Genomic DNA, 19,837 nt, shown 5'->3' on the forward strand with positions numbered 1-19,837 from the left:
TGGGATCATGACCTGAGCTGAAGGCAGATGCTTAACCGACTGAGCCACCCAGGCATCCCCTTTTATAGTATTTTTAAGTGGTTTAAGTACTCTTTTATGAGATAAAATTTTAATGATTCTAATAGAAAATGAGAAGGGCTCAAATTTTCAAAAAAAGCGAAGACCAGTTTTATTCTGACACCAGAGAAGAATGATGAACTTCTCCCCATTACAACCACCTAGACAGAAAATGAATACACATACAGCAAGTTGGAAACCAGTTTAATGATCACTCACCAAAATCCATAGATCTTTACATGTTTACAGGGACAAACTTTTCCACTACTCTTGCTATCACGGTGTTCTTCATGGTAGAGTATCTCAAGTCAAAAGTTTCTGGTTGTTTCATCTACTTAAAACCTGATGGAAGAAACAACCTAAGTCATAGCAACTTCATGCTTCAGTGTGAAACCGTCAAAGCTCTCTTGGAAAGGTTTTCTCTCTGACCGCAGCTTCCCTGTCTAGAAGATGCCTGAGGCTCACGTACCTTCTTCCAACTGGCCAAGAAACAGTTACATGCCTCAAAATGCCCAAAGAGGTCCCAATATTTAGTCAAGGCAAGTATGAAACAGGCTGCATGCCTTTTAGATGCGATGAATATCAGAGTTCCGAGAAAGACATTAAAATCATCGTGGACTCCTTGGAGGGACTGAGATACAGAAGCACCGGCGCCAAGTCTCATGCAGCAGCAAGTCTGGAACCAGCGCTGCTTCCTTCAGTACCAGGTCTTTCTAGGCTTTGGTCTAGAAGAAGATGATTTTTTTGTGCTTTGAGTTGGGGATCTGGCCCTTCGACTTTAACCTCCGGACAGCTTCCCTCATATGTTTGGGTTGTAGTGGTGGCATTTCTCCCCACTTCTCACACACATCCAGTGCTAAACAGGACAAGAAGAAAAGTTCATTGTCACACAAGGACTTCATATCATATGATCCATTTGAATCCTGTAATTCTTTTTTTTTTTTTTAAGATTTTATTTATTTATTCGACAGAGATAGAAACAGCCAGCGAGAGAGGGAACACAAGCAGGGGGAGTGGGAGAGGAAGAAGCAGGCTCCTAGCGGAGGAAGCCTGATGTGGGGCTCGATCCCATAACGCCAGGATCACGCCCTGAGCCGAAGGCAGATGCTTAACCACTGTGCCCCCCAGGCGCCCCTGAATCCTGTAATTCTGATTAACCCTTAAGCTTGCTAAGGACACCAAGACACTGTCCCTTAAGAGAATGCTATAAAACATAGCATGTTAGCTTTAGCGTAATATATCAGTCTTTATCACAGGCAACAGTTTAAAACATAACTTCTGCTTAAAAAAATAAAACATTTCACTGATGAGATTAGCAATATACAGAAGCCAGGTTCTTTCCTTGATGGACAGAGGGCAGTTCCCGTGGGTCTGTAACACCGGGGACAACGCCTCATCGTACCACATTGGTCAGCCCCCAGTGACTGCTTTTCTTGTGTCTTGAATTTGGCAACAGAAATGAGCCAAGTCCATTGGAGAAAAATACAAAGTCGGCTTCTGTCACCCTGGGCTGAGGAGAGGAATCTAGAAAGGAGATTTCCCAGATGCTTCCTTCCCTCTGAGTATTAAAACTTCTGAGGAATAATGGTCATGAATACACTTGGTCATCTCCTAGTGCAAATGCAAACTCCCACAAGTGCTTTAATAGGTCCCTTAGTATAGATATTCTTGAAAATAAGATCACCAGAGGTTCAATCCCGTATGTGTATCAATAATACTCACCTTCTTCTACCACCTCCCCGACGAAAACCTTGGAAATACCAGACATAGCAATAACAACATTCTGAGACACAGAGGTGCCCGTGATGGACTGGATCAGCTTGAAAGAAGGACAAAGACCATGATTAAGGTAGTAAAAAACTGGCATTGGAATATGGTCCCCTTAAGAGTTTTTCCCTAAAAAACTGTTTGCTAAAGGCTGGATGTGAAATTCAGACCATTAAGACAAGGATTCGGGTGTATAGTGACCTATATGTCGAGACCCCATCCCTAGAATACAAAACTCCAATTGATAATTGAGGGGCATTTTATTTTTATTTTCCTGCATGAATGATCCACCACCCTGACTAACACCCCTCTCAAAATGCTAATGGACATAGCTCTTGCGTCTAGTTCAGCTCTCACATCTGATGGAAATGAAGTGTGGGAGTCCATCCTTACCCTTTTAATGGCTGCCTTAGGGAAAGCTGACCGGCGATACATTTCGTAACGGTTCAGCTGCTCCTCCGAAAAAGAAGAAACCAGGATTCTAGACAAAGATTCAGGTAATTAAGTTGGCTTACAAGAACAAATGCTTAACATATACTATCAAATCAATAAAAACAAGTCTCAGACAGTTAGAAAATGAATTTTCGAGCAGTCAATAGTATTAGGCTTGGGAATGAAGATAAAGCATTTTTACTCTTAAGGAACTTGAGAAAAAGTAAAACACAACTTCCTTAAGAACAAAAACTTAAACAACAATGTTGGGTCCCAGTGTACTATGCTATCTAGATTGTCTAGATTGTGTTTTCAGCACATGGCTCTCTCCCCACAACTCTACCTTTCTACACACTGACAGTAAAAATTTGATACATAAATTTATATTCAAACCAGTAGTTTTCAACATTAACCGACTTGGGGGAAAATATTCGCAAAATATGTGGAAAAGGGTTAATGCTCTTAATACTGTCAAATAAATAAAAAGCTATATTAATTTAGAAAATAAGCAAAGGACATGAACAGGGAATTTACAAAAAATACCAATAGCCAACACAAAGGGAAAAAATTAACTATCATTAATTAAAGAAATGAAAATGATAAACTAAGATAACATTTTTCATGAATCAAACAAGTATTATAAAAGAATGGTATTAGTAAGAATGTGAGGATACAACCTCATACCTGTTGATAGAGTGTGAAGTGGGACAACCTTTCTGGAGAAGAATTTGGAAATGTGTATGAGGAGCCTTTGAAAATACTCAATACTGCTTGAACTGGCAATTCCGTTCTAGGAGTTTATTTAGGAAATACACGGGCCAGTATGCAAAGATACGCTCCAAGGTAGTCATCATAATGTTGTCAAAAGAAAAAAGAACTACAGGATGGATTAAATTATTCATCTGCATGGAATACAATGCAGCCACTGCAATTGATGACTTATGGGCATATTTACTAGCAAAATATTTAGCTATACATATCAAACATTAAAAACAAGTCTGAAAACAACAAAAAAACCAACCAAAAAAACCCCCAAATCTGAAAAAGTATACCAATCAAATATATACCCAGGGTTAACTCTGGGTGGTGGGATTATAGGTAATTATTTTTTCCATTTTTCTGTAGTCTCTGAATAATTTGCACGAGCCCATACTACTTTTACAATCAGAAAACACCATGAGGGGCGCCTGGCTGGCTCAGTCCAGTGGAGCATGTGACTCTTGGTCTTGGGGTTGTGGGTTTGAGCCCCATGTTGGGTGTAGAGATTACTTAAAAATAAAACCTTAAAAAACAAAACAGAACAAAACCCCAAATAACCACAACGAAGCTACTTCCATTTAAAAAAAAGTTACAACCTAGATATATAATTACTGACATGGAAAACATTCACCATAGATAATGTGAAAAACAGGTTACAAACAGTAACATCTTCGAAAAAATTTATTTCTACATATATGTATGTATAAAAAATATCTTGGAGACCATACACCAAAATATTAACTTTTTTTTTTTATCTCTGGTGATAAGATGGTATTTTCTTTTTATTTATTTGTATTTCCTAAAATGTAACATAAGGTATCATGTACTTTATTTTCTTTTGAATATAAAAAAGGAAAAAAATTTAAAGGCCAAAAAATTTTTTATTAACTTCATGTGGTCAAGTTAGAGCCTTGAAATGGGGAAAAAAATCCAAAAGTGACTTACTGCATCTTTTGAATCTCATCTTCATCCACTTTTTGCTTCTTTTCTTTCTTTTCTTTGGTATCTATTTTCATTTTTTTGGCTGCAGGAGTAAGTAAAGATGAGTCTTCCCTTTCAACTGCTGTTAAATCTGAGATGTCCTGACTCTTGAGCTGAGAAGATGAAAGAAACCCCATTATATATGTGGCCTACTTTCCAGACTCATTCTCATTACAACACAACAAATCCATTATTCAATAGTTTTTGGGTTCCAAACACTGGCTGTACCATCATCATGTGTAAGATACACTCTCTCTCCTAAAGAAGTGTATAGCCCAGCTGTGGAAAGAAAACCAGCCAAATAATCCAGTTTTCCAGTTTAGCTATGATCATAGCTCTAATATGTTTACAAAGGAAATGATGTGCCAAGGATCATGAAAACCACTCCCCGCCTTGAGCCCACTTTCCTGACCTCATTCTTTAGAGGGGACGTCAGAAAAGTCCTCTCCATCCAGCCAGCTCTCCTGCCTCTAAATCTAGAGATCTCTTTATTGCTGATGGTTCCATCTGGAAAGAATATTAAAAAGGAGGCACCTTCTCATCAAAACAGTGTTTCTTTGGATTTGGAACTTTTAATAATTTTTTTTAAGTAACCTCTACCCCCAGCATGGGGCTTGAACTCATGGCCCTGAGATCAAGAGTCGCACGTTCTACCGACTAAGCCCGCCAGGCGGCCCTGGATTTGGAACTTATAAGTGAGCTTCTCCCACATGCAGTGCTCTTTTCTTCCTATTTCTCAATTCTACTGTATCATGCAAAGATTTATTTTCCATTGCTAGACTGAAAACTTTTCGAAGATAGGTTTGTCTCTTATAATTTCTCTCTCCCCACATAAGCATTTAGTATAGGTTTACTCACACTAGATGTTTAACGTCTGTTTAATAGCAATTAAAATCAAAATCCGAACTTCATCCCCTCTACCTTAATATAAAATCAAAAGACACTACAAACCTCATTAATGGGATTTAACCTCTGTTTTCCCTAAAGAGGAACTCACATAAACTCATACAGGAATATGAGGGGGGTAGGTGAAAGTGAAGGTGGTATACCTTTAAAAAAACTTTTCAATTTCCTTTCTAGTTACCTATTTAATACAAGTTTTCTAACGTCTCTGTGTGTCAGTTTTGGTGATTTATATTTTCCCTGAAAATGAGCCATTTTTCTTGGATTTTCAAATTTATTTGGCCTAAACTTGAACATCAAATTATTTCTGGTTTGTTCAGTTTGCTTATTATTTTTTACAAGATTTATTTATTTGAGAGAGAGAGAGCATGAGAGGGGGGAAGGGAGAGGGAGAAGCAGGCTCCCAAGATTTATTTATTTGAGAGAGAGAGAGAGCGAGCGAGCACGAGCGGGGGGGAAGGGAGAGGGAGAAGCAGGTCCCCGGCTGAGCAGGGAGCCTGATGTGGGGCTCCATCCCAGGACTCCGGGATCACAACCTGAGCTGAAGGCAGATGCTTAACTGACTGAGCCACCCAGGCGCTCCTGTTCTGTTCTTTTTCTGGTTTCTTGAGTTGGGTGCTTATTTTCAGCATCTCCTGTTTGTTAATAAAAATATATAAAACTATGAATTCTTCTTTAAATAAGGTTTTGGCTATAGGATTTAATGTAGTGTTCTCTTTGTTAATTTATTTAAAGGCCACTTAAAAAACAATTAAAAATATCCAGGCGCTAGTTTTTTGGGGGGAGTGGGGGTGGGGAGAAGCTTTTTCTTGTTAATTTTAGGTTTATTGCACTGTACTAACAGAATGTGGCCTATTTTGATTTCTGCTTTTTTTTTTTTAAGATTTTATTTATTTATTTGACAGAGATAGAGACAGCTAGTGAGAGAGGGAACACAAGCAGGGGGAGTGGGAGAGGAAGAAGCAGGCTCATAGCGGAGGAGCCCGATGTGGGGCTGGGTCCCACCACGCCGAATCACGCCCTGAGTCGAAGGCAGATGCTTAACCGCTGTGCCACCCAGGCGCCCCTGATTTCTGCTTTTAAGAATTTGTGTTTTTCTTTGTGGTATGGTATACGATCATTTTTTTTTTTTTTTTAAGATTTTTACTTATTTGAGAGGGAGGGAGAGAGAGAGAGCGCAAGCGAGAGCACAAGAGCAGGGGGAGGGAGAAGCAGACTCCCTACGGAACAGAAAGTCCAACACAGGGCTTGATCCCAGGATGCTGGGATCATGACCTGAGCTGAAGGCAGGCGCCCAGGCAGCTGAGCCACCCAGGTGCTCCTATATGATCAACTTTAAAAAGTGTTTCAGATTAAAAAAAATTTATCTTCTGTTGGGTGGAAATTTCTGTATGCAGTGATCTCTTTATGGGACTAAGTCAATTATTCAAATCTTCTCTATCCTTCAGATCTGTTTTAAAGGTTCCTTCTTAAAAGAGTTTCATCATATTTTTCTTTTTCTAAAAGTCCTAACTTTATATATTTTGATGCAACTTAATGCTCTGAAAGCCTGTTTCTATTTAATCCAATGTCCTTCCCCATGATCTCTTTAAGTCCCTAAGAAGCTCTAAGAACCCAAGATTCTATCTCTAGAAATGGAACCAAGAGAACACCGAGATTCTGGTCCCCTGACTGATGCTCAGTTAGGCAACACTGCTGAGCTATTCGGGTGGTACAACTGATAGGTTTGGTGTATTTATGCTATAGAGACCCTTGGACATTAGCACCCAGGTCACTGATAGTAGTTAAATGTCGGAAGAGGGTAAAAACATGGCTAATCCAGTAACTCCCTCGAAGTCTCCCTTGAACGATTCTGCAGCGTATAATGACAAAGTTATGCTTGAGCAACATCTAGGAGAAACCATATTTCGTTCAAAGGGGTACTAGGAATCCTGGGTTCTAGCTCTTGCACTAAATCTTAGTGTGACATCAGATCCCAATTTCCTCACCAGGAAAACCAACAGGCTATGTCAAAGTCCCGTAGGGGCGCCTGGGTGGCTCCCTGCGTAAAGCCTGCGACTCCTGATCTCCCGGTCGTGAGTTCAAGCCCCACCTTGGGGGTAGAGTTTACTTAAAAAAAAAATTCCCTTAGAAGTAGCCTTTAATCTAAGGGCAGGGATTAAAGGGATTAAAAGTATTAACCCAATGGCTGGGTGTCTAGAACCGAACCAGCATTATAGTTTTGTCTCCTCCCTCTCCCCACCCACCTTCGCATATCTAGAGGGAGTCACGGTGAGTTCGAGTTATCTTAGCTTGGCAGGGACCAACCAGAAAGCCGGTCCAACAAGCACTAACAATCTCTGGCCTCATCAACACTTCTCTCCCTACCTCGCCTTCTTCGGCTGTTGTTTCTTTCAAATCCCCATCTCCGTCCCCGTCAGTTTCCTCCGGGATTCCGTCCGTATCTGTAGCTCCGGGGCCCCCGGGAGCAGCGGCCGTTTCATCTGACTCCCCTGTCTCTCCTTTTTCCGCGGGCGACTCGCAGGCATTATCCATAGCAGCAAGAAAAAGAGGAGAGAGATCGCAGTCCTGCCAGCCTCTGGAGCTCCCGACCTAATGGAATACAGTAACGCAGCAGCTTACTTCCTGTCGTCGCGCTATGATGACATCACTCTTACGGCTCCTCGGAGGGGACAGTTTGAAACACGCGTAGAGAACTTCAGGGCTCCGTTTTAACTCTGATTTGGTGGCGGTTGGAGGGGGAAGATTGAGGGTGCAGAATTCAGTTTGTGGATTTTCCTTCCACATTGGGAAATCAGCATTTGTAAAGGAGAGTTGTATTGTTTACTGAAGGCCCCCCTCTCCCACGTCTGCCTTTCTAAAAACGTAGTTAACTCCTTAATCCGCTTTCTTCAGAGTGAAGTTTGGGGACGGGAGAAAACTCAATTCCGTTGTACGCCAGTGTCGTGAGATGCGGCTGTCTGGTAACTTTCAGGCAGGGACTCAACCTCGTACATTTCAATTGGGTAGAGACCGTGGGCCTGTGTGAATTGCCAGCATTTCTCTTTGGTTCCTTAAGCACCTTAAAAAAAAAACAAAAGTCATATAGTTTGAACAGAATTGATCCAATCCATTTGTTCACTCCACAACTGTTGAGCGCCTACTTCGAGCTAGGAACAGTTCTAGTAGCAAAAACACATAGTTTCTACCCAATTAAGTGAGTTTTCCAATTCACCAGTACTCAAGATAGCCGTCGGTTTCATAAACCCGACTTCTGTCAGTTTGGTTAATCTTATCAAGAGTAAGAGGAAGCAAATCCTACTGGGAAAGGAGGTCTCTCTCTCTCTCTCTCTTTTTTTTTTTTTTTTTCCATATTTCACTTTAACAAGCCATTTCAGAGATTGGGACCATGAAGAAGTGGAGATATTTTTATTTAAAATTTTTCCTCTCTTCCCTCATTGAGGTACGGAGCGGGGCATTTTATTCACCTCTTTATCACTAGGTCCCCACCACCGCTTATTTAATTTATGCGTGCTGAAAGAATGGGCTAGGAATTGTAGGTGCGCGTTACCATATTTCTCTCTTTGTTTCTACGCTGCTAGTGTGAATTACCGTATTTCTTGTCCTGTGGGCTCCCAAAATCTTTGGGGGAAGGAGCGCACTTCGGGAGGCGCATACAGGTGGGCTCCGTTTGTTCCCTTCCACCTGTACAGTGGGTATCTACAAGGCGCTTTCCTCTTGCCCCTGGAGGCCTATCTCCGCAGACCCGGGTCCACTTCCAGGGGACCAAAGCCACCTGCACCCGCCGGCCGAGCCCCGCCCAGCTAGGTGGGCAAGGGGGCGGGGCGCGGGGGCGCGGTGACGCGTGACGCCAGATCCCGGAAGTGACGCGCTCCTGGGGAGAAAAGGCGGGGGGGAGGGGGGGTGGTGTCCCCGGCCGGTTTGGGGGGTGCGTTGCCCGGAGACGGAAAGTTTGGGAGCCCGAGCAGGCTCGGCCGCAGCCCTGGGAAGGGGGTTCAGGGGGCGGTGGCCCTGGGGATGGGGAAGGAGCAGGAGCTGTTGGAGGCGGCCCGCACCGGGCACCTCCCGGCGGTGGAGAAGCTGCTGTCCGGGAAGCGGCTTTCCTCAGGCTTTGGGGGCGGCGGCGGCGGCGGCGGCGGCTCCTCCGGGAGTAGCGGCGGCGGCGGTGGTGGCGGCCTCGGGTCCTCGAGCCATCCCCTCTCCAGTCTGCTCAGGTGAGTAACGCGCCCGGGGCGGACAGCCGTCTGGAGACCCCCTCACCCCGCCCGTCTCCTGGGTCTCCTGAGAGGTCCGCGCTCCTGAGACCCGGGCGGGTGGGTTTGCTGGGTGCCCCGGGTCGAGGGCGGGAGGCCCACGGGGCGAGGAGCGCCGGTGCGGGTTCGCGCGGTGCCGGGCTCCGGTCTCGCACCCTGACCTGGCTGCGGAGAATGGTGGGAGTGCCCAGGTGGCAGCCGCCGGCGCATGGCACAGCCCGGCTTCACCCTTGCCCGCTGTAGGGTGCCAGCTGTCGTATCTCACAAGCCACTTTAGAGCAAAGGAATATTTATTTTAAATCTCCCTCACCTCCTGCAGAAACTCCCACGCCTTGCAGAATCTCGCCGCTCCCCTGGAGGAAATTCTCTTGATTCCCTTCTTTTGGTAACTTGGAACCTTCCACCACGCTCTGCAGGACCTGGCTTTTGTTGTTTATATTAAAATTGTGTCTGGGTTTATCACATTCAAAGTGTTCTTTTAGTTCCTCTTGTTTTTGAAGCTCACATTCTAGTTCGTTGTAGTGAACCTCATTGGATAAGTCTGCTAATCCTGCATATGCGGGATTCATCAAGCGGTTTATTCGTCAAGAAACAAAGCTTTAGAAAGACCGGTTTAGGAAACTGAGGGGTGCTTTAAAGTTTTCTGAGATCTGTTGTTAAAATAATCACTTGAATCTGGAGCTGTACGGATTGAGAGAAAAAGGTCACTTTTGCATGGCTTGGAGGGGGGAATTGGAGGTGCTTTGTCAGTGTGAGTAAAATGTGTTGGTTCAGCAGCACTTTCATTGCCTGTTTTCTTTTCCTTCCTTGTTCTTTTGAGGTTTTTAAGAAGTGGAAGTTCATTTAGAAATGGCTTCGTTGGCTTTTGTTCCCCATTAGTTTATGTAACTTCAATTCGAGTGAGGTTGGACCAAAGTAGCCCAAGGATCTAATAAATTGTTAGGTATTGAGCACTGAGTATAAACCCAGGTCTACACGGGAATATTTTTAAAAAGTGGTATAAGAGAACTCTCCCCAAGATTTCTTTTGGGGAGGTTAAAACCAATGCTGTTTGCTGCCCTTTTTTCAGCCCCTAGAACAATGCTGTCACACAGTTGGTACTCAGGATTCATTGAATGAATAAAAGTATCAATTAGAGGATGACAAATTTCTAAATAGGCTGGTGGTGGTACTGGCAGTAATTGTTAGTAGTTCGGAGAAATGAGACAAAACTTTGGGAATGAGGTAGAGATCAGAGCTTCCAGGAAGAGGACTTCAGTTCGCTTTGAAGGATGTGAGGATTTAGATAGGTGAAGTACAGTGATCAAGCTGTGATCAGAGGCTGGGCAAGCTGTGATCAGAGGCACAGAAGCAGGAAAGGAAACTTATCTGGTGCTAGTGGGGCACTAGAAGAACTTCCTGCTTGGAGCCTTGAGTGGTTGGGTGTGATAAAGAGTAATAATAATGAATGGGTACACTTCCATATTCTAGAGTGACTTAGTCTTTCTTATGTTTATAGTCCCAGTCCCTAGATCAGTGCCTGACAGCTTATGGGTGTTCAATAGATGTACTTTTTTTTTTTTTAAGATTTTATTTATTTATTGGAGAGAGTGAGAGAGAACACAAGTGGGGGTGGGGTGGGGGTGGGGGGAGGAGCAGAGGAAGAAGCAGGCTCCCCACTGAGCAGGGAGCTCAACGCATTGCTTCATCCCAGGACTCTGGGATCATGACCTGAGCTGAAGGCAGACGCTTAACCAACTGAACCACCCAGGTGTCCCTCAATAGATGTACTTTGAATGCATGCATTGGGTTTTGAATCTTCCCTGGATTACTTACATTTCTGCACTTCTGCTGTCTGAGAGATGAGAGAAAGACTATACAAGTTTGAGGGTGCCCATGTCTAATTAGTTGAATAATGTAGCATTTGGAGGTTTGCCAGAGATACTTTAACCCCTAGTATATTCTGCTGAGGTGAGAAACTCAAATATCTCCCACCTTCAAGTACGGGTCAAATTACTCTTACTGCTCACACTCACGAGACTGTTGAAATTTTGCTGAGGATTTAGCTGCCATGTAGTTAAGCAAGACTAGGAAATCCTTGTTGACCACAGTGTTTTTACTTTTGGCCTCATGCTAAAATTTCCAGTCTCTGTCATAAAGTGTGCATGGTGTCTCCATTTCCTTGCGTAAGAGAGCTGACTCCTGACTTGCTCTTGTGTCTCTTACGGAGATGGTAGGTGGCCTAAGAGCTGCCCTAGCCTCTCATCCCTGGGATTCCTAAGGGCAGGGAGGATCTGCAGGTACTAGTTACACTAGGTGTGTCTTTAATTAGAGGTGATTCTGGTTCAACCTAGTGAAAGATTCTGAGCAGATGACACTTTGTATTTAAATAGTCCCTAGGTCAGCATGTCCTCCCTTTTTAGGTTTGGAAATAGTAGAGGGTAGGTTCCCTATGCCCACACTCCCCACCTCTAAGTACCTTTAACAAGAGCTGTGGAATCATAGCTTCAGATCTGGCCTTTGCATTAGCTGCCATATCCTACCCTTACAAGTAGTGCCAACCGCAACCTATGTTTGTTCAGCTGTTTGACCAAGTATAGCTGGCAAGCGTGGGAGCTTACAGTGGCAGTGGATATAAATGTTCTAAACCACATGTGTGTTGGTCTTTTCATCTATTTATGACCCCCATCCCCAGTTCCACAAAGGTTTTGTGTTTATTCTTAAGCTACAAGATGCTCCCTCTCTCACCCCATCTCTTTACTCTTATACTTCTTGGGGTTAGGTCTTAACTTCTTAAAGCCCTCCCTGATGACCCTAATACACACAGATCTCTCAGGCTTCTCCTTCTTTGGAACGCATCATCTGGAGTGTACAGTAGCTCATTGGCTCATACTTTACTTGCCTAGCTTTCATAGTTTATTGCTTTGGCCTGTCAGTATAATGTTTAGGAATAGTAACACTCGCCAATTGAGAACGTACCCGAGAATCAGAAAGTGAGCAAAAACTTCAAGGAAAAAAAAGTTGTTAAAAACTTCATGTCTTTCTGTCTTTCACTTACTGCCCATTAATTCAGAGGCTGTATAGTATAATGTTCTGCAGTCACACCGCCTGAATTCACAGTGTACTCCCACCACGGACTAGCTGCTTGATTTTGTACAAATTACTCAGCCACTTGGAGCCTCAATTTCTGCATCTGTAAAATGGGGACAATATTGTTTGCCTTATAGGTATCATCTTAGATACTGTGTGTAGGATACTTCCACAGTTCCTGGCACACTGCAAATGCTCCCTGTTACCCATCCTCAGTTCAGTTCAGCACATACAGTTTTGCCATACCGCCCCTGCTGTGTGCAAAGTACCATGCCAGACGTATGATAAATGGTGTTCTTTCAACCTTGGGTATGTGTTTTCTGGGCTATGGCAGATGAGAGACAGTAAATAAGGGAGAGGGCCTGCTTAGGTAGGCACATTAGTGCCGTTCATTTATCTAGTGTTTACCTGTCATCTATTTTGTGCCATGCCGATTGCCAAATGCACTGCAAAGTTCATCTCAGACCCAGCACATAGTAGGTACTTTATCAAAATTAGCCCCTCTCCTGATACATGGTCTGTTTCCTTACAGCATTTATAACAGTATGTCTGTGTGACAGATTGACAAAATAAGAGACAGAAAAAGCAATTAAAATCTAGCATAATTTTTCCCACCAGTAATTTGAGACCGTTAACATAGATGTGCATAGCCCTGCACACTTGCTTAGGTCCCAGGCATCATGGTACTGTAGCTTAGTGCTCTAATTTCTGTTTATTATGACTCTCAGCCGTCAGATACAGATTAAATTATGTTCAGTGTAGCATGTTAATGAAAGTAGGAAAAACATATTTTAGTTTTTTATCCAAAATGATTCAAATATTACTTAAGAAGACAAGCAATAGATTATTTAGAAAGCATAGTTACCTGAAATGTCTAGTCCTAGAAAGGTTCTGGATGGTGTGGATTTTGCTTTATATAATATGATCTTATTTTCTGATTGTTGAACAGTTGTGTGCCTTCAGTTGGTACCTTGGAACAGGCACCATGTTAACTTCTTTTTAACTCATGGTATTTTTCAATCTTGCACACAAATTCTCATGTAATGCAGAGTTTGATATGTTGATGGTCATACTGAAACTACTGATTTCTAAGAAAACATTCTGTATGAGAAGATGGTAAGATTTGGGTTAGAAGTGAGTTCTGTCAACTAAAGGGCAAACCTGAGAAAAGGAAATGTTACAAGAAAACATCATATATTAACTTAAAACTATATTGAATTACGAGCTAAATACTTGTGTATGTGAACAATGTAAAGTTAAATGCATTCCTGAGGGTTCAGAAGCACAGAGAAACTAAACTAAAGGCTAGGATCGAGGAGTAGATTGTGTCATGGTTTAGGAGATTTCTGTACTTAATTTCTCAAGCATAAGAGTGAATAAGAAAATAAGCCAAGGAGGCTTACTGGAAATCGGAAAATTTATAGACAGTAGCAATAAACGTGGCTATAAATTACTTTTTACTCTACCTTTTGGGGTGGTTGGGGGAGACTATCCAGAAATAGCCACAGCTTTCCAAAAACATGAAATATTTTTTGAAATAAGGAATGAAGAATGAAAACTTTTGAAAAATGGACCCAACTTGGGGACAGTGGGGACAATAAAAAGTTGTTCCAATGTTAGAAGATATAACAACTTATTCATTGTTTTTTAAGAAAGATTCCTAATATTTATGTCAGGAATTCAGACTTAAAAAAAAAAAAAGAGGTGGTTAACATAACCATTCCATTAGAATGGTCCTTCATTCACCTCAAGAATGGATGTGTAGCTTGGAAACAGTAATGGCAAAATAGCTTTCCTCATGCTGCCCCTGTTACTTTTGTCCTCCCATGGTGGCAGATTTCTTTTCGATGTGCCTAATTAGAGCAAAATGATTTTAACATCCTAAGGAAGAGGACAGTGCTGACTAAGGACTGTAGAAGGTGTGGTCCTGAAGCAGGATCTCATGGATTCGTGTGATCTAAGTTCTCGTTCTTCCAAGCACATGCAACAAAGCAAAAACAAAACACAACTATCCATTAGGATAACAGTTTTCTAGATCTTACACTAGACCTTCTTAATTCATTAAAGATGATTTTTATTATTTTTTTATTTTATTAAAGATTTTATTTATTTATTCGACAGAGATAGAGACAGCCATCGAGAGAGGGTACACAAGCAGGGGGAGTGAGAGGAAGAAGCAGGCTCACAGCAGAGGAGCCTGATGTGGGGCTCGATCCCACAACGCCAGGATCACGCCCTGAGCCGAAGGCAGACGCTTAACCGCTGTGCCACCCAGGCGCCTCAAGATGATTTTTAAAGAACTTCTTAATATATCTCTTCTAAGTATGATTTTATTGGGATAGCAGTCCTTTTCCTTTATTTTGGAATTGCTGTGCATTTTTCCTTTCTTTAAAGCAGAATATGACTTTGTGTGGTTATTTTATCTAAAAATAGTGGCTGATCTTAAACTGAGTTAAAGCATGTGCTTGTAGAAAAAGATAATTTAACAGAAGTTTGAAAAGTCAAACATCTTCCTCTTTCTGAATTCTCCAATTGAAGTTTAGTTTTTACTGTCTTAGTTACAAAAATTAGAGACTGGAAACAGTGAAGCGGTCTTGTGGTCTTAAGAATTTGATTTGTATCCAGTAAGCTTCAGCATGTTCATTGGTCCTGGGGGATTATGGTCCCAGTGAAAGTTGCATCCTTGGCTGAAAAAAATCCCTTCAGAAGGTTCTTTTTTTCCTCTTGGTTTGTTCACCCCAAACAGCTGTGAATTTTGGTTTGCAAAAAGGAAGTCAAGGCTATTTCTACCCTAGTTTTCAGGAGGGAAAGTAAATTACTGGGTTATATAGCCCAGAGATACCAAGGAAACCCCCAAAGTAGAGAGTTTGCTCTTGGAAATGTCAGGCTCTCTGTGGGTAGGAACTTGGTCTCTTCTGGACAGCTCTCAGAAAATGTTCCCCACACTGATTTCCAAAAGATTACTGGGAGATTTTCTGTGGTATAGAAAATTATATTGTTACATTCATAGAACATCTTCAAATAACTTTGGTGTGGTTAGAGTTAATAGTAGTAATACTAGAAATTATATGTTATGGTTTCATATTTATCTTTTCTTAGTAATTTGTAGATCAAGTTTGTTTAGTTTACAAATCAAAAAGTTTTTAAAACAAGTCAGTTGTCTCTGCTTTACTTTGATGTTATTACCACTATTAAAAATGGTGGAGATGATCCAGGAAGTAGAACTGCCCCCTGGCTTGCCTAACTGGCGAGGGCTCAGCATGGCTGCTGAAGGTCAGGCTCTGACCCAACTCCGCCTTGTGAGTTAGGCAAGTTACATAAACCTCTCTGAGCATCTGTATTTCATATGGATAATGGGCCTGGGATAGTATCTACTTCCTGAAGCAGCATCACATGAGCAAAAATATGGAAGGCACATAATGCCTGGCACATGCCAAGGACTTGGTAAACCTTGGCTGCTAAAATCATCTGATGGGAGCCCAGTGCTTGCCACCTTTGATTAAACTGGAATGATAATCCTGTTAAGGACATATTTTATACTGATGCCATTTAAAAATGTATAATAAAATCTAAAAAAAATGTATAATAATTGATAGCAGAAGCTCCCAAACTTTTTAAATATGAGTCCCATTTTTAGAAGTCTAAAAATGGTAATGGTGGCAAATTACAAACTGATACAAGTCCACAGTCTTTTGTCTGAAACCCTTGGATTTAGTATCCAAAATTTTGGGGTTGTTCGAGAGTCATAGCAAGCCCTTGGTGGAATCTGGGGTCAACACTCGGAAACGTTGTATTACTACAGTGAAATCTGTCACTATTCACACAAAAGGGATAAGTACGAAGCAGCTCTGTATCAGTTTAGGACAGGTTTTGTACCTAAGCAAGTTTGCCACTAACTTTTTTTTTTTTTTTAAAGATTTTATTTATTTATTTGACAGAGATAGAGATAGCCAGCGAGAGAGGGAACACAAGCAGGGGGAGTGGGAGAGGAAGAAGCAGGCTCATAGCAGAGGAGCCTGATGTGGGGCTCAATCCCATAACGCCGGGATCACGCCCTGAGCCGAAGGCAGACGCTTAACCGCTGTGCCACCCAGGCGCCCCTGCCACTAACTTTTAAAAATTTATTTTCAGAGATTTTGGATATCTGAATTGGATATCCAATATTGATATTATGGATCTCTGTATTTATTATAGAAAAATTGCTAGACACATGAAGCACAAAGAAGAAAATAAAATCATCGGTAATTCCACCACCTAAAGGAATTAACTTGCAATTTTGGTGTACATTCTTTGGTCTTTTTTTTGTGCAATTTTTTTTTTAGCAGAAATGGCATTGTTCTGTACATACTTTGTCCCAAAATTTTGTTTAATATATTATAAACACTTTCCTATCATTTTCTCTTTAACCTCATTTTAGTGAATAAGTGGTATTCCACAGTAGGTATGAACTGTAATTTATTTAATCCCTCCTCTGCCATTAGACATGAGTTAGCTTTTAGTTTTCTGCTTTTGAAACAGCACTGGGATGTACTGCCTTGTAGATAACATTTTGTGCACACTCATGCTAGTAACATTTTATATACTCAGGATAGTAGATGTAATTTGAGTATTCAACCATTGCAGAAATCACATATGTAATTGTATTTGAGGACTCTTACAATAATTCTAAGGCCCCTTACATCTCCTGGGTCTTTCTGGTTGGAAAGTAATGTACTGATCTATAGCTGCTAAATGCTACTTATATTTAGAAAGTTACCTTTGTGCAGGCATAGGATTTTTAATGGTCAAGTTGGGGCCTCTTGGGTCCTTCAGAGGCTAATGTTTAGAAGAGGGCCATTAATAACACAAATGCATGGAGCAATATGCTCCAAGCAAAATGAGACAAAAGCCATTTTCTTTTGTTCTAGCTTTTATTATGGGAAATTCCAAACATACAGAAGTCAAGAGAGTAAAAAAATGAATCCTCATGTACCATATGTTCTCTAAGACAGTTACCAGCTCATGACCAGTTTTGCNCTGGGATCACGCCCTGAGCCGAAGGCAGACGCTTAACCGCTGTGCCACCCAGGCGCCCCCCTGCTTTTTTTTTTTTAATCAGGCCTCCAACTAAATTATTTTGAAGAGAATCCTATATATCTTATTACTTAGGTACATATCTTTAAAAGATAAGGACTCCTTAAATATTCACGATACCATTATCACATCTAAAAAATGGCAATTCCTTAAAATCATCAAATGTTTAGTTACAGTTCAAATTTTCCATATTGTCTAAAATATTTTATATTTCACAGTTGGCTGTTCAAATCTATATCCAAACAAGGCCCACACATTGTATTCATTTGCTCTCTCAGTCTCTTTAAATCTGTGGGTTTCATTTCTGTCATTTTTTCTCCAGTTCATTTGTTGAAGAAAAAAGGGTGTTGGCTCCATTTCCCACAGCCTGGGTTTTACTGATTGCATCTCTGAGGTATCATTTAACATGTTCATCTGTCCCTTGTATTTCCTATAAGCTGGAAATCAGATCTAGAGACTTGATTTCATTCAGGTTCAAAGTTTTTGGCAGGATTTCTTCCTGTGAGTGTTGTGTACTTCCTTTATTTAATCTTTCTTTTTCGTGATGTTGGGAGCCATTGGAGATCATTGCCTAGATCCATGATTTAATTAAGAGTTGGCAAAATGGTGATATTTCATTTCTATTTTGCCTTCCTCACTTATTAACAGGAAGATTTTTTTTTTTTTTTTTGGAGAGAGAGAGAGGGAACGCAAGTGGGAGCAGGGCAGGGGCAGAGGGAGAGAGAGAGAGAATCGTAAGCAGGCTCCGTGCTCAGTGCGGAGCCCAACATGGGGCTTGATGATCTCAAGACCCTGAGATCATGACCTGAGCCTAAATCAAGAGTCAGACACTTAACTGACTGAGCCACCCAGGTGCCCCTAAAAATAACCTTTTAAAAATGTGCTCTGAAACACTTAGACTGACAGTTTTACTTTACTGTGGAAAGCAGTTGAATTGGTTTATAACGGAGAGGTGTTGTGTGTGTTTGTGTATTTTACTTGAATGATATTTCTACTCGGAGTCCCCCAGTTTGTGCTGGTTCATCTGGCCATTTGCCAATCAAGTGTTCTGATCTTTGCGAGTGTAGATTAGTTCATCCAGCTTCTAATCTTTTTTTTCTTTTTTTAAGTTTCGTGCTAGTCGTGGATGGCCCTGTAGAAGACAAAGCTTTAAAAAGATGCCCTAGGGACTTGAGTAATCAAAGGTTGCACTTTTGGAAGACCAATTTTAAATGGTGTTTTCCCACCAGCTTTATGGGTTGGCTCTAGGTAAGAAGCTAGGTGTGTCAAGCTGAGTTGTTGCTTAGATTACTCAATCTCATTTGTTACTCTTAATATGTTTCATGGTGTTGCACTTTTTACATGAACATTGAAGAATCCACTGAATTGTCTTTTATTAAGTATACTAAGCACATTTCTCTGTGTACTTATAGATTTCTGTTATTGCATTGGGAGTTCCCATTCACAGCTCTGATTTTGAGTTCCTATTCTGACATCTGTGTATTCTTTGCTTGGTTTGGAGCTCAACTATAAACAAAAGCATTTCTTTTATTATATTTTATTCATTGGTTTTATATATTGGGAGTAGGGGTGGGCTGTTCAGGTGTGGGTCCCTTTGCTTTGGCCCACATCCCCCATGACCAGCCATACAAATGCTACATTATAGAGTCAATTTAAAAGTGATAAAGGAGGGGCGCCTGGGTGGCACAGTGGTTAAGCGTCTGCCTTCGGCTCAGGGCATGGTACCGGCGTTATGGGATCGAGCCCCACGTCAGGCTTCTCTGCTATGAGCCTGCTTCTTCCTCTCCCACTCCCCCTGCTTGTGTTCCCTCTCTCGCTGGCTGTCCCTATCTCTGTCAAATAAACAAATAAAATCTTAAAAAGAAAAATGATAAAGGAAGCGCGTGGAACCATTTGGTTTTTTCTGTTTGACAGTTGTTGGGACAGTCAGCGTTCTACTTTAGAGAGATTTTGGCCTCTGTTAGGCAATGACAGCATCCAGCGCCATTATACTGACCGATTCCCTGGCACTTTCACGTTGGGCTCTCAGATTCCTTAAAGAGCATTTTCATTAGTTAAGATGAAAAATGAAAATAAAAGTAAGAGAAACAAACTGAACTTCTTTACTCAGAAAGGAAAATGTATCTTAAAGCACTTGAGCTCCATTGTGCCAAACAGTTATCAACTCTGTGGGGTTGGATGGTGTCCAGTGGTTCTTGCAAGACTGAGGCTCTGTCTCTGTGTCATGATTACAGTGCATGCCTATCCCTGCCAGTGGTGACTAGAGGCAGCGTGATGTGTGGGGTCAGTCAAGCCTTTTACTGGGCCTGGAAAATCAGCTCCAAATGTATGTCCCACTGGTAATACCGCTAGTCAACATTCGTTGAACATTCACTGATACTGGAGTAATAGCATTGATTTTTACATTTGGAAGGCATTATCAAGTGCTTGTCTTTACTAGGATTAAGAAAGTAAAATTTTTTATTGTCCATCCTGTTGTGCATTTTGTGACTTTCGGCTTTGCACATGTATTAGATCTCCTAATTACAGTAGTTTTCAGTCAT

The 19,837-nt window shown here is 41.6% G+C and overlaps 2 protein-coding genes across 8 annotated transcripts in view; one reads left to right on the top strand and one right to left on the bottom strand.

The window, feature by feature from the left end:
* Nucleotides 1-244: 244 nt before the first annotated feature.
* Nucleotides 245-8,655, bottom strand: TAF11 (TATA-box binding protein associated factor 11). The gene is made up of 6 exons (XM_002914301.4): nt 8,491-8,655; nt 7,267-7,960; nt 3,961-4,109; nt 2,218-2,305; nt 1,780-1,876; nt 245-913 (listed from the first exon to the last, which is right to left on the bottom strand). The coding sequence occupies exons 2-6, from the start codon at nt 7,432-7,434 to the stop codon at nt 783-785; spliced, it is 633 nt and encodes a 210-aa protein (XP_002914347.1). The 5' UTR covers nt 7,435-7,960; nt 8,491-8,655; the 3' UTR covers nt 245-782.
* Nucleotides 8,656-8,785: 130 nt separating this feature from the next.
* Nucleotides 8,786-19,837, top strand: part of ANKS1A (ankyrin repeat and sterile alpha motif domain containing 1A) — a 176,425-nt gene continuing 165,373 nt past the window's right edge. For 2 of the 7 annotated variants that reach the window (XM_034660577.1, XM_034660576.1), the window contains exon 1: nt 8,786-9,113. In XM_034660577.1, coding sequence (XP_034516468.1) covers nt 8,917-9,113 — 197 coding nt within the window. In that variant the 5' untranslated portion in view covers nt 8,786-8,916. The remainder of the gene's footprint in view (nt 9,114-19,837) is intronic. The other 5 variants (XM_034660579.1, XM_034660578.1, XM_034660580.1 and 2 more) reach the window with 3 other exon arrangements.

The sequence above is a fragment of the Ailuropoda melanoleuca genome, chromosome 5 (genome assembly GCF_002007445.2).
Source record: "Ailuropoda melanoleuca isolate Jingjing chromosome 5, ASM200744v2, whole genome shotgun sequence".
In the NCBI taxonomy this organism is placed as follows: domain Eukaryota; kingdom Metazoa; phylum Chordata; class Mammalia; order Carnivora; family Ursidae; genus Ailuropoda; species Ailuropoda melanoleuca.

Bases quoted from the DNA above. Each gene is read 5' to 3' on its own strand.
- TAF11 (XM_002914301.4), bottom strand. From the start codon at position 7,434: ATGGATAATGCCTGCGAGTCGCCCGCGGAAAAAGGAGAGACAGGGGAG. The intron at 4,110-7,266 runs GTAGGGAGAGAA...TCATCTTCTCAG, and splicing joins CAACAGCCGAAGAAGGCGAG to CTCAAGAGTCAGGACATCTC. The intron at 914-1,779 runs GTGAGTATTATT...TGTCCTGTTTAG, and splicing joins CGGGGAGGTGGTAGAAGAAG to CACTGGATGTGTGTGAGAAG.